Source organism: Centroberyx affinis, unplaced genomic scaffold (assembly GCF_046629955.1).
Source record: "Centroberyx affinis isolate AG114_WGS23_722 - 3 ecotype Tasmania unplaced genomic scaffold, CSIRO-AGI_Caff_v1 ptg001911l_1, whole genome shotgun sequence".
Lineage (NCBI taxonomy): Eukaryota > Metazoa > Chordata > Actinopteri > Beryciformes > Berycidae > Centroberyx > Centroberyx affinis.
In genome coordinates, this window is record NW_027280274.1 from 62,826 (window position 1) to 83,056 (window position 20,231).

General features: G+C 39.4%; 1 protein-coding gene across 1 annotated transcript in view; it reads left to right on the forward strand.

The window, feature by feature from the left end:
- Positions 1-18,512, forward strand: part of LOC139653304 (E3 ubiquitin-protein ligase HECW1-like) — a 78,388-nt gene extending 59,876 nt beyond the window's left edge. Inside the window, exons 13-25 of the mRNA XM_071530303.1 lie at positions 414-525; positions 1,003-1,099; positions 2,497-2,580; positions 3,648-3,754; positions 7,497-7,611; positions 8,439-8,552; positions 9,123-9,275; positions 9,886-9,984; positions 11,045-11,174; positions 11,857-12,003; positions 13,403-13,517; positions 14,456-14,654; positions 18,401-18,512. Coding sequence (XP_071386404.1) covers positions 414-525; positions 1,003-1,099; positions 2,497-2,580; positions 3,648-3,754; positions 7,497-7,611; positions 8,439-8,552; positions 9,123-9,275; positions 9,886-9,984; positions 11,045-11,174; positions 11,857-12,003; positions 13,403-13,517; positions 14,456-14,654; positions 18,401-18,512 — 1,584 coding nt within the window. The remainder of the gene's footprint in view (positions 1-413; positions 526-1,002; positions 1,100-2,496; positions 2,581-3,647; positions 3,755-7,496; positions 7,612-8,438; positions 8,553-9,122; positions 9,276-9,885; positions 9,985-11,044; positions 11,175-11,856; positions 12,004-13,402; positions 13,518-14,455; positions 14,655-18,400) is intronic.
- The last annotated feature ends 1,719 nt before the right edge of the window (positions 18,513-20,231 follow it).

A 20,231-nucleotide genomic window follows, 5' to 3' on the forward strand; every position in this document is an offset into this window, starting at 1 on the left:
GATAGATAGATAGATAGATAGATACTTTATTCATCCCCTTGGGGAAATTCAGGTGTCCAGTAGCTCACACAATCTGTATTAACATATAACTATAGATTAGAGACAATACACAATAAAAGAAGGTAATGCAGCATGCACAGGGTTAAAAACCAAAATTACTTAAAAGCAAAGAGTCATATCAATAAATAAATAAATGAATAAAAGGTGCCAATAAAAAGTATCACATAGTCCTTGAGGGTTATTGCACAGAGTCCAGCAGTATTATTGCACAGAGTTCACATAGTCCTGGGCAGAGTCAAGCCTATACAGTGTCCAGTAGTATTATTTCACAGAGTCCAGCAGCCAAGGTCATGAGCCCTGCCATTGACTGAGGTGTTGTAAAGATTGTGTGTCCTGTCCATGTTTGTTCCCAGGCCTCTGATGTGTCCAGGAGTCGCGGGGCGTCTCTGATGGCCAGGCCTGGAAACAGCCTGGTAGCTGCCATACGAAGCCAGTACCACCCTGACTTACCACTGGCCGCTCCATGTAAGCACTGTCTATGGCGAACGGACACACACACACACACATGAACATACACACACACACAAGACACAGAGGTAACACATACAGATCTGAATTAGGGTTCCACTGATACTGTATATGTGACTGATATTGACTTTTTCGTTTTTTTTATTTGAAATCAGATCTGGTCCAGTCAGTGTCATCCACCTCTGATATGATGGATATGATGCAGTTTGATCGACTCCCTAGTTATTGCATAAAGAATCAATACTACACTAGTTGTCTATGGGAAGCCCGTAACCTGAATTGACCTAATGAAACATTTAGATCAGTATGCATGAAGACACCCAGTGGCCATCTGGAGCCATGAAATATTCCCAACCAGCTGCTTTCTCCTCCTGATGGCTTTAGTTAACATCTCCCAAGGACTTGTCAGATACATGCTGTGTTATTGTCCATCTGCTTATCTCTCTTTCTCTCTCTCTCTCTCTCTCCCCCCAGCTTACAATGACAAGATTGTGGCGTTTCTCCGACAGCCAAACATCTTTGACATGTTGCAGGAGCGGCAGCCGAGCCTGGGCAGGAACCACGCGCTGAGGTAGCTCCTCCTATAACCTGACAGTCACTTTCAACCATCAGCTTTCATTTTTTCTCCCAAAATTCCCCAACTTCAAATTCCCAAATGATATTGTCTGCCTGGAGAAGTCACCCATTTGTAATCCTGGGTTTCACTCTCACCACTATTATCTCCCTATGTACAGTGGAGGCAGCTCTAAAAAAAAAAATCAATACTAAATCAACAACTACTAAAATCTTCCCATATGGGGCTAAATCTAATAATCTAATGTGTGTATATGAAAATGTTTGAGAAAGCCCTGGATTCCTCTTTGATGTCTATTTGCTTACCAATGCTATAGGATTCAGTTTCCCTTGTGTGTGAGTCAAAGTGTGTATTTAGCAGCTTGACTTAAAGTCCCCCTAATTACAGTGAGGCACATAGACACACACACACACACCCTATTTTTAAGGTGTTGAAAGCTGATGATTATCTTAAAAGCATTCCAGAAGGCGGAACTCTCACCACTCCACCTAAACACACTGGGTGGGTGGAGGAGTCAAGTGAAATAAACGTTCAAGGGATTTTAGCTTTGTAATAGAGGAAAGTTTCCATGGCACTCAATGTGGCAGATCAAAAAATAAATAAATAATAAATTTAGCATTGGTTGTTTATATACTGGCTTTACATACTGTCCATATTTGTGAAAAGAAATCAGTCATTTTCAAAGTTTATTGCTGAAACCAATGAAGTTCGCAACCTGTGGAATAAGCACAGTGACTCCTTTTTATAGATTATTATGGCACATATAAACATACTGTAGTGGGAGTTCACTCATAGATATCCATAAAGGCACACATTCTATCATTTCTCTGCACCAAACATGTATGAATCATACATAGAAATGTTTTTAATTGATTTTGGATTGCGCATTGACTTGATTTGCTGATTTGTATTTCTTGGTATGTGTAGAAAAGAACCACAGCTGCGACAACTCGGTATATAAGAAGTTCAAAACAACAGTGCCAGGCCAGTAGAATAAATCAAAAAACATTCCTGTGCATGGATTATTGAAGTATTGTCAATAAATAAAGTAGCACTGTACAAAATAAAAGTGCAAGGTACAGAAATATTTGGTATTTGTTTTCGAGGGAATCCGGTCATTGTGTCCCATAGATTTCTTAGTGAGACATAACAGATGATGTGAATTGAATGAACCTTATACTTTTATATACTAAAACCTGACCTATAGCATAAAGCCTCTACATAACATTCCCTCTTACCAGTCCAGACAGAGAGTGAACGGTATTTTCTAGTAGTATTTACCATCTGAAAGCTGATGTGAAAAGTATTTTCAAGCGGGAAGCTCGTATCTACCGTCTTTCCTATATGACATGAATGCAGCATGATCTTTATGCACCGTTTTGTTGACCAATCAGAGAGAAGATCCACTACATTCGGACGGAGGGTTCCCAGGGGGTGGAGAAGCTGTCGTGTGACGCAGACCTGGTTATCCTGTTAAGGTAAAAAAAAAACTTTGCTGACTCCATCACTGACGCGTACTATTTATCCAACACCACATTCTCTTTTACAGTATAGTGCACTACAAAGTGTATACTGCATTCACACCCTTGACTTATTAAGATAATAATGGTCAGTAGGCTAATATGGAAGATATACACTGCCCGTAAAAAGTTTGGGGACACCACATTTTCCTTTATTTTTAATATTTTCCACATTTTAAAATAATAGTAAAGACATCAAAACTATAAAATAATACAAATGGAATTATGCAGTGACCAGAAAAGTGTTAAACAAATCGAAACTATCTTATATTTTAGATTCTTTGCCTTGATGGAAAGGCAAAGGCTTTGGAAAGAAATTCATACAAAGGCGTCAACTTCACTATTTATATTTGTCTAAGAAACACATTTCAAGCATTTAAGCATAAGCCTTTAGATCAAAATGGCTTTAAGAGAATGAAAAACATAATACATTCAATCAAGTGTGTCCAAACGTTTGACGGGCATTGTAAAAGAAATTGCACATTTATAATCCATAACTGTACTTTACACCATTCTGATGCTGCATTCACCTCATATGGGAATTCAACAAAGCAAACACTGCAATGTGCAACAAACAATCCAACAAGTAGTTGTGTCCTGCCATGGCATTTTAAGGTTGTCATCGCAAAATGACTTATGTGATGAAAATATTTAATTTTGTTGGTTTTATTTGAAATGAATATATCATTCCCTACACTTGACTATGGATATTCCCTTATTGGTGACACCAGAATTCAGGAAATCGGGGTCCATCGCCAAACCCTGATTTCCAAAGTAGAATTTCCCACCTGAAAGCTGAGGTGAACAGTATTTTCTAGTAGTATTTCCCATCTGAAAGCTGAGGTGAACAGTATTTTCTAGTAGTATTTACCACTTGAAAGCTGAACTGTACGGTACGTTCTAGATATGTACCATCTTTCCCACATGGTGTGAATGCAGCATTCTTAACCTCTTACTTGGACTTTATAAGTACAAAGGAATGCCACCTATACTCTTCTGTTCTGACTTCTCTTCCGTTCTTGTAGTTTGTTTGAAGAGGAAATCATGTCTTTCATTCCTTCTCACCCCGTCCACCCTGGCTTTGGCTTCTCTCCTCGCTGTTCCCCCGCCTCCTCACCGCAGAACTCTCCTGGTAGGTTCCTTCAGCCTGCCAATCACACTTTTTCTTCTCAGTTTGAGTGATCTAACATTCTTGTATGTGCGATAAAGCAGAATCTAAAGTCTCTTCACTTCACTACAGTACTGTCTTTCTATCTTTCTTTCTGTCTTTCTTTGACTAAATGGATAACATGAAAAAGTCCAGGACTTGTTTCCGTCATGGTCCTTGTTATTTCAGCCTAAGCGAGTTGCATTTATAGTCATACAAGCAATCAATAAAATCACATCCTAGAGCAGGGAACAGACGGGTTACGTAACGCAGTTCCTTACAAGGAGATGTTTTCCAGCAGTCTCTTTAATTCTACCCTTGAAGATCAATTGATTGTGGATATTTTAAAGGTAAGTGGGCAATTAATTCTACTCCAAAGCTCCGGTACACAAGAATGACTCATGGACTTCATGGAAAAAAGCTCAAATTAGCAATGTTTGCTGTAGCGCTGTGTTTTTCTACCTCAAGCACCATTTTACAATAATCTTCAAGGGTCTTGAGTGATCCACCATTTCCGATCTTGTGTACTATACTGAGTTATAGTCGATGAGCTCTGGCTTCTGCTGGTGACCTATTGAGATGTAGAAAGTGAGTTTTGCCCACATGATTCCTGTAATTCAAATATAATACCATTGTGATCAATTCATTTTGGGATACCTGCAAAAGCCAATCATGACACCTTAATATTCCAGGTTCCCACCTACGATGATGGAGGACAAACTAATGGTTTTTGTCTCGGTGAGGCAAAGATGGTTAAAGCAAGAACTAAAACCACCCTCACCATCTTGCTGAGGGACACTGGTCCTTTCCCACTTCTCAAACTGATACAGTAGGCTACTAGCTATTATCATCACAGTAGCCTATTATTTATTACAATGGAGATTGATTGTACTTTTACCATGAAGGCCCCTAAACTGTGGAACTTGAGAAACTTAGGCACAACCATCATTTAATCATTTCGTTAAAAAGCGTTTTTCTAGACTTGTTTTTATGCAATTTGTTTTTAATCTTGTCTTGTGTTTAATCGTGTGTTTTTTGTCTTATATTTTGTTGTTTTTTTATTTAATTGTTTGTTGTTTATTATTGTTTATTAAATGGATCCCCATTAGCTGACGCCTTGGCGACCGCTAATCTTCCTGGGGTCCACAAAAAGGACATAAGACATAATACATACGATACATAACATAAAACATACAGTTAAAATGGTACAATCAGATACTTAGGTGTATAGTATCAGTACTAACAATATACATTAGATTTAGTCAAATACAATTGGTTCCAGTCATATGGTCAAGTGTGCCTTTAATAGTTTTTTGAATGCCAATCTGTTTTGCGTGTGAGTTATGTGAGGAGGTAGTGAGTTCCAAGACATTATTGAACGGTAAATAATGAGGAGGTTTGTCCTTGGGGTTGGAGGTATCAAGTGACCTGAACTGGCATTCCTGGTGTAATGGTTATGTCTGTTGCTTGTGTTTATTACTTGGTTAAAGAAATATTCCGGTGTCTGATTAAATGCTACATTTCTGAAGAACATGAGGAGGCTATAGTGGAGTTTAATTTCAACTGAGAACCAGGACAAGCGCGTGTGCATATATGCTATATTTGTGCGTGGTGAGCAATGGAGTGCCAATCTGGCAGCTCGATTTGTAATAATGTAATGTATTGATTTTTTCCTTTGACATACAGTATTTTCTTTTGAATGGTTCCTATTTTATGTCCTCCTTTTGAGTACAGGTTTTATGCCTCTGTGTAAAGTACTTTGTAAACTTTGCTTTCTGATAAGTGCTATATAAGTATAGTTTATTATTATTTTGCCCATCCAGTCATTCCATATTTGGAAAGGAAATCTATTGCTCTAAATTCCATTGACCCTGAGTGAACTAGGTGGACCAGTGCCAGGATCATTGACCCAGTATCCATGACAGCAAAGACCCATGCTAATCTAGCATGCCATCTGAAGCACAGCCAATACTAATGTTAACTGAGAGAAGGACTAGACCTGGTCCTCTTTAATGAGAGCCACAGCTCTGAAAGAATGGGAGCAGCTGGATAGAAAATTGGGTTAATGACTGTTTTCTGAAGTGGCATGTGGTTAAATGGATCACCTACAATCCATCAGCCCATCAGGTTCTTGATGATGACTAAACTAGCTAACTGTATATAAAGTAGTTCAAACTAGCTCCACCTCCAGCAGCTACAACAGTAACATGCTGCTTACACACTGATGCTAATGCTTTTGCTGCTAATACTTACGTACTTTTACTTAAGTAGGATTTTTCATGCAGGACTTTTGGTTTTACATTGCTGTATTGGTACTTTTACTTAAGTAAAGGATCAGAGTACGTCTTCCACTACTGTCTATCCTTATGAAGACCTTCCATTGACTGTATTTATTGTCTAAACCCCAAACCGAACAGTAAACTAACCTTAACCTTAGCCCTTACCATAACCTAAAACTAATCGTAATTCTAATCTTAACCCTAAACCCGAGTCCTAATGCTAAACCAACCCAGGTGAAGAACAAGTCAGGAGTGCAACATGTCCTCACTTTGATGGTCTAAAACTCCAGCTGGTTCTCACAAGAATGGAAGAACACACACACACACATGGAGGAGCCCCTTACCAGTAATCATCGTTGTTTGAAAGAGCCCGCTGTGCTGTGTTGGAGTGCACTAATGTTATCCTAATGAGCTCCACTAGACATTAGGCAGGCCGCAACAAGTGTGTGTGTGTGTGTGTGTGTGTGTGTGTGTGTGTGTTGGGGGTATGATGCATGTTGTTATTGATTGGAGGTTCTATAAAGGGAAATTGGGCCACAGCAGGGAAGCCTGGCTTCTAATTGTGCCTCATTCATTAGGTCTGCTATTGTCTCTGTGGAAACGTGACCTGGAAAACCAGTGTAAGAACTGGTCTGAGTCCAGTTGAATTGCCCTACATCTTACAAGTTACAAACTCATTCACTTTCACTGCAAACAATAACTGAGTATTAATATCTTCTTCTTTTTTTCATATAAATTCTGCCAATGGAGTGAAATCATCTGACAAGTCTTGTTTCAAGATTTCAGGAAACAATGGACTATCTTGAAAAAATGATTTGCCTTTAAGAGAATGCTGATTGTTCACTTGAAGAATCTTGAAAAATTAAATGCAGAATTATCTCATAAATTGTCAGAATTTCCAAATTCTGATGGAGATGGAGAGGTTTTTTGTAGTGAACCTGAAGCAGAGATACAGGCAGCATGGAGGCTTTATCTGCTGTAGATGTGTGATGGAGCAATGGAGAGAAATCAGCTAGTCAGTGTGGTCCACCTCTGATATGATGGAGGTTCCTCCCTGATCACAGCTAGTCAAGATGTTTTATTATTATTGTTATTTTGTATCAGATGTTTGACCAGAGAAATCATTCCAGTGTGGTGTGGGAGGATTTTACTCAACCATCTGTAAAACATCTGAAAACCTGTCTCACTCTGCCTTAAGGAGCTGCTAACACACCTAAAGCTATTTCATTAGATTTGTTTTAAATGTTTGTAATTTTTGAAATGAAATTTAAAGATATTGAATATTCAGTTCAACTCTATTGGAGAACTCTAACCACCACACTGTGTGTGTGTGTGTGTGTGTGTGTGTGTGTGTGTGTGTGTGTGTGCGTGTGCGTGTGCGTGTGCGTGTGCGTGTGCGTGTGCGTGTGCGTGTGCGTGTGCGTGTGCGTGTGTGTGTGTGTGTGTAGGCTTGCAGAGGGCCCGGGCTCCAGCTCCTTACCGCAGAGACTTTGAGGCCAAACTGCGAAACTTCTACAGGAAACTAGAGGCCAAGGGCTATGGCCAGGGACCAGGCAAGATCAAGTAAGTCTGTGTGCAAATAATACAATAGTAAATATTAAATATAAATAATAATAATGCAATCAATTAATGTCAACTAATGCATTTACTAATGTCAGTTAAACATGAATAACAACATTAACAAAGACTAGTTAATCTTAAATGCGCGACTGCAGTAATGAATCTTTATACATTCATTTGTTAACAATGTTTGTTAACAATGTTAACTAATGTGTTTACTAACATGAATTAAGTATGAACAGTGACAATTTTGTTATACATGTTTGTTAACAATGTTAACTAATGTGTTTACTAATGAATTAAGCATGAACCGTGACATTAACAATGATGAGTTCATACTAAATGCAGTAATAAACAACTGCATTAAGTAATGTTGTTATACATGCTTGTTAATGCCAATGTATTGACTAAATTGAAACCCTACTAAATCATCCTACTCATACTTATCAATATGATCTATTGTGTATATTGTGATTGTTGTATATAACTGTATATTTTTACTTATTTGTTAATTATTTCATATTGCATATTTTATTTTTTGGTATATTTTCATACACATTTTCATTACTTTTTTTCTCATATTTTAATTCATTATGAACATTTAAAATCTTGGCTGCATGTACACTCTTTCCCATTTGCTCAATCATATTTTTCTATTTCTATATTCTGATCTTCTGATATTCTGATATTCTGATCTCAACTCATTATTCCCATAGTGTTTTTCATATCTTACCCATGAGGAAGATTGATTATTTCTTGATCTGCATCTACCCAGTTATCTCCAGTCCATTCTGTATACAGTATATTCAGTCCCATCCTGCTCGTTGCAGACTGCTGATCAGGAGAGAGCATCTGCTGGAGGGAACCTTTAACCAGGTGATGGCGTACTCCCGCAAAGAGCTGCAGAGGAACAAGCTCTACGTCACCTTCCTGGGGGAGGAGGGGTACAACACGCACACACACACACACACACACACACAGAGACACTCACATATGGGTTTTTGAAGGCCAATACTTATAGACTGAAGCTGCTAATAGACGATATTTTATGTCGATATTCAGTATCTTCAAATTTGACCAAATATTCAGTGTTTTCCCCATAACTGTATTCTTGTCAGGGTAGAAAAGCCTCTGAAATAGCATTTAGACCATCATGCAACACTAAAACTCTCCATTGGAATCCCTAATAATAATAAGAAGAAAAAGACAAAGAAGAGGAATGAAACATATCCATGCATCCGAGTGTGACTCTGCATCAAAATGCATCATATCCATCATTTCAGAGGTTGGACAACACTGATTGAACCATACCTGATTTTTAATAAAATGACAATATCGGCCCTATATCAGTTTCACCCCACCACCCATACACACACAGACACATGTAAACACAAAAACTTCTAAAATACTAAACTATCCAAACGTATACAAAATGTTTATCTCTCTCTCTCTCTCTCTCTCTCTCTCTCTCTCTCTCTCTCTCTCTCTCTCTCTCTCTCTAACCCTCTCTCCAGGTTGGACTACAGCGGTCCATCCAGGGAGTTTTTCTTCCTCTTGTCTCAGGAGCTGTTTAACCCGTACTATGGCCTGTTTGAATACTCGGCCAACGACACCTACACCGTTCAGATCAGCCCCATGTCGGCATTTGTGGAGAACCATCTGGAATGGTGAGCGATCAAACACACATATACAGTGAATCAGTGTTTTATGAATGAACTCTTAAAAAACGGATTAAAACTTCTTATTCAGAGTATGAAAAGGGTGAACACACACACACCCTATTTAAACTGGTAATAGTGAAGATCCTCACTTTTTTATTTAGTCTCCATCTTTGTCCCTCAGCCTCCTTCCCAGAGATCACATGTCAATCAAACAGTGTGGGCGGAGCTTGGGTTTTCTGTCGATGCAGTTTGAGTTTCTCTTTTCTTTGTCTGTTCAGCCATGGTGGCTATCACTGCTCATGCTAACTACCCAGTTCTTCTTCTTCTGTTTATTCCAAACAAACTGGAAATGTAAAACGCATCACTTCCTGTGCTCCAGAGGATTTTTCCCTGGAAAGAGCGACCAGACACCGGCTGTTTAGAACAGCAAATGTAAAATGTCATTGGCTATTGGGAATTTATCAACATGGAAACTCTAGTGAAATAGTAGAACATACTATATTTTTGCACCACAGCACTTTTTGTTGTTTGGAAGTCTGAATTCCTACTGATGCTTCTCTGTGTGTGTGTGTGTGTGTGTGTGTGTGCGTGTGTGTGTGTGTGTGTGTGTGTCCAGGTTCCGTTTCAGTGGTCGTATCCTGGGCCTGGCTCTGATCCACCAGTACCTGCTGGACGCTTTCTTCACCAGACCCTTCTACAAGGCCCTGCTCAGACTGTGAGTACACACACACACACACACACACACACACACACACACACACACACACACACATACAATCACTTCTGTGTCTTCTATTTCTTTGTTTTCTATTTCTTCTATTTAGGTTATGACATTTTAAGGAAAAGCTTATATTCCAAATTAATGTAAATAATCAATTTTGTGTGACTATGTGTAGACTTGGGTTCGACTAATATAGGTTTTTGAAGGCTGATATTGTTACTGATATTTTTGGATTGAAACTACTGGTAGCTGACATCATGTGCAGAAATTCAGAATCAGTAAATTTGACTATTTTGTGCCAAAAAAAAAAAGTGTTTCTCTCAGAATGTGATATTCAGTGGTAAGGGAAACTCTGGGTACATTACTGCCTTTAAATTAATAATTCATTTACAAAAAAAAGGTAATACTTTACAATAGGGTACATTAATTAAGGGTTAGTTAATGCTTATTAAGCCTTAATTAACAGTTACCTAATGTGTCTGGTAATCATTTACTAATGGTGTTCATGTTAACTAAGGTATTAATTTATATTTATTTTATTATATATACAGTATATAGTTTATTTAATAGTCATCTTTATAAACTATTAAATAATTTATAAATTAACACCTTAGTTAACATGAACACCATTAGTAAATTACACATTAGTTAACTGTTAATTAAGGGTTAGTTAATGCTTATTAAGCATTAACTACCACACACACAGTTAATGCTTATTAAGCATTAACTAACCCTTAACTTAGTGACCCTTATTGTAAAGTGTTACCAAAAAAACATTATTGAACAATAACGTAAATAAATAGAATGTGCAAAGGAAATAAAGATTCATTGCAGGTTTTACAGACTGTTGATTAAAATCCTCTCACACCACACTGGAATGAAGTCATTGGCCAGACATCTGATATGAAATAATAATAAAACATATTGACTAGCTGTGGTCAGAGAGGAACCTCCATCATATCAGAGGTGGACCACACTGACTGGACCATATCTAATTTTAGGACAATATCAGCCCAATATATTGGCAAAGTGATATATCCCAGCTTCTCTTCAGGCCGACGGACCTGTCCGATCTGGAGTATTTGGACGAGGAGTTCCACCAGTCTCTGCAGTGGATGAAGGACAATGACATCACTGACATCCTGGACCTCACCTTCACAGTCAACGAGGAGGTCTTCGGACAGGTTGGACCGATTTAAAAGACTGAAAACCGATCACAAACACCATGTAACGTTAATTCATTGGGATGGGACGATATATCAAATTCAATATATCGCGATACAAAAACGTGACAATACATATCGCGGGGCAGAAAAATGAATCGTGATATTAGCTCCATTTTATTCTGCTGTACTAATCACAAATGAGACGCTTGACCATCACAATTTCACAAGCTCTCCATCCAAATTATTAATTATTTGCAATTTTTAATGACATTTTTAAATTGTTGTTTACATTCTAGTGAGCCAATGGCATCGCTAGAAAGATTTGTGTCTCAGAAATAAACACAATTCTGCACAGTCAGACTTTGTTGTCACTGAACTTTTATTACATCATATCCTGGTTGTATTGAATCGTGAACCCCATATCGAATCTTATGAGATAAGCATATCGTCCCATCCCTAGTAATTTACAGATATATGGCAAAAATAGATATTCATCAAAATATTAGTCATATTAATAAGAAAGAACAAGAATAAAAATACTTTCTTCTACCTGCAACCTTGCTTTTTTCCTCAATACATACTATATAATACATCATGTAATTTTTCCTCAATGCATATTATTCCTCAGTACATACTACTCTTATGAATCCAAAACACATGCTACTTCCTCCTGTTATGAGGCGTCTTCCTGTGTTGCTAGGTGACGGAGCGGGAGCTGAAGTCGGGCGGCTCCAACCTGCAGGTGACCGAGAAGAACAAGAAGGATTACATAGAGCGGATGGCCAAGTGGAGGGTGGAGAGAGGAGTGGTGCAGCAGACCGAGGCGCTGGTCAGAGGTTTCTATGAGGTGAGTACTACTAGAAAATACTGTTCAGTCAACTTCCATATGTAAATACTACTAGAAAATACTGTTCAGTCAGCTTCCAGGTGGTAAATACTACTAGAAAATACTGTTTACCTCAGCTTTCAGATGTAAATACTACTAGAAAATAAGGTTCACCTCAGCTTTCAGATGTAAATACTACTAGAAAATACTGTTCAGTCAGCTTCCAGGTGGTAAATACTACTAGAAAATACTGTTCAGTCAGCTTCCAGATGGTAAGTACTACTAGAAAATACTGTTCAGTCAGCTTCCAGATGGTAAATACTACTAGAAAATACTTTTCAGTCAGCTTCCAGATGTAAATACTACTAGAAAATACTATTCACCTCAGCTTTCAGGTGTAAATACTACTAGAAAATACTGTTCACCTCAGCTTTCAGATGTAAATACTACTAGAAAATACTGTTCACCTCAGCTTTCAGATGTAAATACTCCTAGAAAATACTGTTCAGTCAGCTTTCAGATGTAAATACTACTAGGGGCTTTCTGAATTCTGACATCAACAACAAGGAAATAGCTGTAGTCAAGTGTAGGGAATGATATATTAATTTCAAATAAAACCACCAAAATGAACGATTTTCATCTCATAAGTCACTTTAATTTAACTCTTGAAGGGATAATCCACCCTAAAACATTGTAAACACTGTTTAAAAAAGCAGCTATTGGTACCTACCTTGCATTTATGGGTCCATTTGCTTGCTTGGTGGTGTATTTTTCTTATTCCTGCAGATAACTGGCCAAACATAGACAACATGACATCAGGTTCAGATATTTCCAGCACAGCTTCAATGGAATTCGATAGCAGAATGCCAACAGGTTTTGGTGTCAGTCCCTCAGAATCAAACAGCATGGGCTTCTTTCTGGAGCCGCCAACATTCAGCTATCATACAGGGAGAAATCCATCGTACAAGAGAAGGAGATACCAATTTATCCACTGCTCCATAGCCTCACTAGACCAGAATGCAGTGCAGGCATAGCTCTGAAGATCTGTCATTGGCAGTGAAGCTCTCTTCCACAGCATTGTTCTCTCTCCACTCTCAATTTTCTCGACTGGAAAAACGTTCTCTCCACATAAAACAGGAAACCACTAACTGAAGTAGATGTAGATGAGGCAGGTTGAGGGAAAGCGGGTACACTAAATTACGGCACTTTGTCACAAAATAACTCGTGGAATGAAATTGAACATCACAGATTGACGATATCTAAGAGTTTAAGAGGATCTGAAGGTGGGTTTTTTCTTTAAAATGCCACAGTAGGACACAACTATTTGCTGGATTTTTGAAACTTAAAACTTCAACTTCTGCACTTCTGAATTAAAACAATTAAAACTACCTGTGTATGTGTGTGTGTGTGTGTGTGTCAGGTGGTAGACTCCAGGCTGGTGTCGGTGTTTGATGCCAGGGAGCTGGAGCTGGTGATCGCCGGCACAGCGGAGATCGACCTCAACGACTGGAGGAGCAACACCGAGTATAGAGGAGGTGAGGGGCAAGATGGAGGGAAGGAGGGACGGGAAGATGAAGGAGGAGAGGAGGGGAGAAAGGACATGTATGAGGAGGGTTTCCACTGGTCATAGAACTCCTGGAATTATTATTCCAATCGGTGAAAGTAAGGCTGAATGACAGCGATAACAACAGAGTCTCTCATAGACTCCATTTATTTATAAGTCAGCCACTGAAAACAATAGAAACTCCATTCAACTTCTTCTTCTTCAACTTCTTCAACTTCTTCTTCAACTTCTTCAACTTCTTCAACTTCTTCTTCAGCTTCTTCAACTTCTTCAACTTCTTCAACTTCTTCATCTTCTTCTTCAACTTCTTCAACTTCTTCTTCAACTTCTTCTTCTTCAACTTCTTCAACATCTTCAACTTCTTCTTCAACATCTTCAACTTCTTCACTTCTTCAACTTCTTCAACTTTTTCTTCTTCAACTTCTTAAACTTCTTGAACTTCTTCTTCAACTTCAACTTCTTCTTGAACTTCTTCTTCTTGAACTTCTTCAACTTCTTGAACTTCTTCTTCAACTTCTTCAACTTCTTCTTCAACTTCTTCAACTTCTTCTTCAACTTCTTCTGTCAATTTGATGTGTTGAGTTCGAAACACTATAATCGCTGTTCGCGGCTATATTTGTTGTTATTATTATTGTTATTGTTATTGTTATTGTTATTATTATTATTATCATCATCTTGGGTTTCTACTGAGAGTTTTAGTGTCCCATGATGGTCTAAATGCTGTTTCAGAGGCTTTTCCACCCTGACGAGAATAAAATTCTGGGGGAAATACTGAATTTTGACCTTAATTTTTTTTATGTTTTGGCACTAAAACAGTCAAATTTAATGATATTGAATATCGGCACAAAATAGCTTCAGTCAAAAATCTATATCGGTATCGGTATGACACCTCCGAATTCCTTTCTCCAGGTTACCACGACGGCCACATCGTGATGCGGTGGTTCTGGGCCACCGTGGAGCGCTTCAACAACGAGCAGCGCCTCCGCCTGCTGCAGTTCGTCACCGGGACGTCCAGCGTGCCGTACGAGGGCTTCGCCGCCCTGCGGGGATCCAACGGCCTCCGGCGCTTCTGCATCGAGAAGTGGGGGAAAGTCACCTCACTACCCAGGTATAAGACTCAACAGAGTTCTCTACTGTAAGGCCGGAGTCATTCCTATGTTCCCAGGGTCCTATATTCCCCAGATTTATATGGCACATAATGGGAACATGACAAAGGGTCTTATGTTCCCAGGGTCCTATGTTCCCAGGGTCCTATGTTACCAGAGTCCTATGTTCCCAGGGTACTCTGTTACCAGGGTCCTATGTTACCAGGGTCCTATGTTACCAGAGTCCTATGTTCCCAGGGTCCTCTGTTACCAGGGTCCTATGTTACCAGAGTCCTATGTTACCAGGGTCCTATGTTACCAGGGTCCTATGTTCCCAGGGTCCTATGTTCCCAGGGTCCTATGTTCCCAGGGTCCTATGTTCCTCAGATTTATATGGCACATAATGGGAACATGACAAAGGGTCTTATTTTCCCAGGGTCCTAGGTTCCCCAGTTCTACATATGTGCTCTCCCAAGGTCCTATGTTACCAGGGTCCTATGTTCCCCAGCTCTATATAGCACATAATGGGAACCTGAAAAAGATGTTCCCCAGCTCTGTATTCGCTTAATATGGTTAGTTAGGGTTAGGGTTCGGGTTTAGGGTTAGGGTTAGGGTTAGGGTTAAACATAGGACCCTGGGAACATAGATACGCTCCCGTAAGGCCATGTTCACGCTATTCCACTTTTTTTTTTACATTAAAGTCTATGGGGAAAAGGTCCACTTTGATATGATGCTCTGCCTGGTGTCTGTTTAGTCCTTTTTTTTTGAGACCACATGACCTGGACCGTTAATTTGTGTGTGTGTGTGCGTGTTTTGAGAGTCGACCTATCACAAGGAAAAACAGGTTAGGCTTTCACTGTACGTAGGCAGAATTGATTGATTGATTGATTTCACCTGACAGATTTTAAAATGTACATAGGTTTGAAAGCCCTTAGGCCACAACCATACACATATAGTAAAATTGTCGAGGAATTTTAAAAGTTGGCAGTAGTTTGTTCTCTGATCACAGAGTCAGTAAGGAACACATCGATTGTGTTGTGGGAGTGTCAAAGTGTCTTGACAGTTGGACATAAGTGCAGTTTGCTGATAGTGGCAGTGACTACAGCTCGTCGTTATGGAAACAGGTTTTTTTTTGTCAGCACAAAATTCAGTTGAGGCAGCACTCTTTCCACACAAAAGCGGGATAGTGTGGACGTACCTTAATGTCTTATTTTTTAAGGACTAGGTTTAATCTCTGTCAGGCAGACCAGGGCTTAGCTAGCAGCAAGCAGATCCTTCCTAATAGACACCAATACTATAGTGTGATCATACCAAGATCTAACTATTTAAGAAAGAAAATTCTGCTTCGTCATGACTATAAATTATGAAATACGGGAACAAAAGGTATCTCCACAACATTGGGACAATCACATCAGAAAAGTGGATAATATATTGGCAGAATCAACACTAAAAAACTCACTATCAACCAACATGTGGTCACTTTTCCCATGGGACATAGAGCAGCTTCTGATTAGCAAGTGGCAATTCTTGTGAATTGCCTCTTGAGTGAAAGACAAAACCATGTAAGTTAACAATCCTATGCATGTGAGTGCGATAAAATGTCTCAGGAATTACCAAAATTGCTCAACCCATAGACCACACAGAGCAACCTTTCAATTAAAAAAACATGACAATCGTGAAAATTAGAGTTACAAGGTTTAGAAATGACAGCAGCAATATGTGCTACAGTTATTTCTCACACCGCAAAGTGTCATGTATAATCCACCTCTGCTGGAGTCGTTGCAGTTCTTATACGTGGCGCTTTGGAGCAGCCGTATGAACTGAGGGCTTTGGATCCTAGACATGTCATTAAGGTTGTTCCTTCCACTCCAATGTGACAAGGAGCTAACCTGTTGGAATGACAAATGGACTGGAATCAGTTGTTGTTCCTTGTTCTGTGACTCTGACATTCTGATGAGCTGCTGGAGGATTTGATCTAAAGGGGATTCACTTCACTCCCTGGCAATGTTCCTCCCAGGTTCTGGCATCACAGTAACAATTCTTCTGAGATATAAAGTCTCTTTATTACGACACACAAGGCCAGAATCCTAAATAGACACACACAACTGCCCTTCGAGGTAGACAGGGCAGACGTATCCCTCTCTGCTTTCCCAGGGCTCAGTTTCAAGTTCAAGTTCATTTATATAACGCTTTAAAAACGAAAAACAAGGTCTCAGTCCCCAGGCTTTGGCACCTACTGAGAGAACAGGCAGCAGATATACAGGTGTTAATGGGAATCAGATGCCCCTCAACTCTCTGCTGACCCACACTTGATCCTTGAACCAGCTTGCTTCATACCACCCAACTGGATTTTTAGAATAGAGTAAGACAGTGTAACCATGTACTGTGGAGGGCCAAGAGTCTACAGGTCTTCATTATAGTCTAGTCTTTATTTATACAGCCCTTTATCACAAGCATGTCTCAAAGGACTTTACATAGCATCATATACAGTACATGTCACATACAGCACATACTACCCTCTTACACATATATCAACGTGGGGTCCGGGGACCACCAGGGGTTCTTGAGGGGGTTCCAGGGGGTCCCCAGCAAATTGATCAATTGAACTTCAGCATTATGTCATTTACAAGAAGTTAAGGCAATTAGAGAATGTAGAAGAATGATTATTTTGATTTTTTTGATCATAGTTTGACTATTGTCTCTACAATACAGATAGTCACAAATTTATATATATATATTCTCAGATTTGGGTCCGAGAGCCAAAATCTTATTAAATGGGGGTCCGTGGCATTGATGTGGACTAAATTAGGGGTCCTTAATATGAAAAAGGTTGATAATCACTGATATACAGTACCATACTACACACAAACGCACCTATATCGCACCAATTTTCATCTTCAATCCACCTGAGCTGCATGTCTTTGGACTGTGGGAGGAAACAGGAGCAACCCAACTAGAGAGAGGGGAACTTATCATTGAAATTAGCTGCTGTAGTGTTTGGTTGGAAGGAAAACCTGCAGACTCTTGGCCCCTAGAGAGTAATATGGCTTAAATATGATTTCATTATCAGTACTTGAAGCTTTAAACGCTTTGACATTGCCCACATGACTTGACTACAATGCACCAACCCAGCAGAGCAGCTTCTCTGGCACGTCCCCTACTCTGCGGATTAGAGTATATCTGATATTGTACTAAGGTGTGTTCCTCTAACCTTACGGCGGCAGCACAGAACATTCATTTGGCAAACAGCGTGAGATCTTCTTTAAAAATCGGAGCCGGCTCAGCAGAAACAGAGAGCGGGACTCGGGTTGCACTGCAGAGCGGGGACAGTGCCAGAGTTTGACTTTGTGGACAGTGGAAGCTTCAGCATCAGCAATATAGGGAAGCTAAATAAGGGCTGGTTTGGAGGTGGAGGTGTATGTGCCCCTGTGTGTGTCTGTGTGTTCGTGTAAAGACAGTTGAGGTAGTTAAAAGCAATTCCAATCCAAAAAAAAGTAGCAGAATAAACACAGAAACAGAATAAGTTTGTAATGTGTAATATTCCTGCGGTTTTGTTTACAATAATTTTGCCTCCTGTCTACTTATGGCTCCCTGATCCTTTTGATGCCAATAAGGAAAGAACTGACAAATAAGAAAGAAAATGTATGTAGGAGATTTGGGTATACACTGCTAGTCATGGTTCTCTAACATGCCTATCTCTCTCTCTCTCTCTCTCTCTCTCTCTCTCTCTCTCTCTCTCTCTCTCTCTCTCTCTCTCTCTCTCCTTCAGGGCTCATACTTGTTTTAACCGTCTGGATCTCCCTCCCTACCCTTCTTACACCATGCTATACGAGAAACTGCTGATCGCTGTGGAGGAAACCAGCACTTTTGGCCTGGAGTGAGACAACCAACCCAAACTAGATTCCATCTATGGAATGCTGGCTGGGCCAAAAAGGAAAAAAATCAAAATGATCCAACACTCATGGGTTACACATTTCTGAAATGATTCAGTACATGGATTGTGTTGACTTATTCAACAAAGTTTTTGGTCATGTGGATATATGTAAGTCACTGTTATGGTACTATGTGTTTGAACCTTTAAGAGTGTGGGCTTTACTTAGCTTTGAGGATCTTTATGACAGTACCCAGCACTTAGGGCAACACAACGGGACAACTGTTATTTTTCTATTACTCATTAAGACTGGAGATTACCGAAATGCTACAATGTCTTTTTTATATTTATATATATATATGGCATACCCAAAGAATGGGTATGAAAAAAGGAATCAAGCTCATTTAAAGTTGCATGCACTGAAATGCATCATCCAACCAATGATAATAACAATAATAATAGATTATTTACCAACAACACAAAGTTGAGCAATGAAGGAGATTATGAAACAAAAGTGATGCAAGGACATGAAAGCAGCAAATTAGGAGGTGAAGAACACTTAATGAAAGATCTTTACATGAAAGCAGATCTATAAAAGTTTCTAGGATCTAACTCCAGGAGCCCTGATGGCCTGAGGACTGATCACCTCTTGTTTTTGATCTAGACTTTGGAACAGCCAATAGGAACCTGCCCAAGTCCCTCAAGCTGTGATCCGGCTCATATGGAATTAAAAGATTGGTGATTTAGCTTGGTGCCATTCCAAGGCCTTCAAAGTGAACAGTAGAATCTTAAAATCAAATCTAAAACTAATAACCAATATAAAGACACTACAATCTGAGTGATATGATCTCATCTTTTGGTCCCATAAGAATATTAGCTGCTGGATTTTGTACAAATTGGAGATTAAAAATGGATTTTTGACATTGGGCAGGAATATATAGAGTTGCAGTGGTCTAAACAAGCGATAAAAGCATGGATGATCTTTTCCAGAGCACTGACTAATAAAAGTAGCTTGATTTTGGAAATATTCCTCAAATGAAAGACACAAGATCATACACATTTCTTAACCAGTTCGTCAAAGCTTAGATTAGCATTAGAAATTACTTTTAATGGAGTTGCGTGGTCTGAAATGGACTGTTTTGGTTTCGTTAAGTTGGAAAAAATTCTGAGGCGTCCTGCACTTTATGTCTGGAAGGCAAGTAAGGAGAGAAGCTAGACTATCAGTATCACTAGGTTTTATGGATAGATGTGTGTGATCAGCGTAACAGTTGAAATGGATATGTTTATGGATAATACGTCCAAGCAGAAGCATGTAAATGGAGAATAAAATGGGGCCCAAAATTGATCCCTGTGGGACACCACTCATAAGGTCTACTGAGGATTAGGATGACTTACTTAATGATCAACTGGAAAGAGAGGAGCTGAGCCAGTCAAGATATAATTAAGTCCTGCTAGTTTATTAGCCGTTCTCTTGTTATGGCCTGAGTGTTTTCATTTAGCCATGGCAAGGTTTTTGGTCTTGACTTTTTTTTTTTGTCCTTAAAAGGAGCAACATCAAAAATATTCAGGCAAGTGCTATTAAAATGTTCAAAAAGCTCCTCAGTATTGAGCAGCGGCATTAGCGTGGTGCTGGAAGTGGCTGCCAGAAAGGCCTCTGAGAATTTGCTAGTAGAGTTAGAAATGGAGGAGTAGACTGATACACAGAGGCTGGGAGATGGGTAATGCAGGA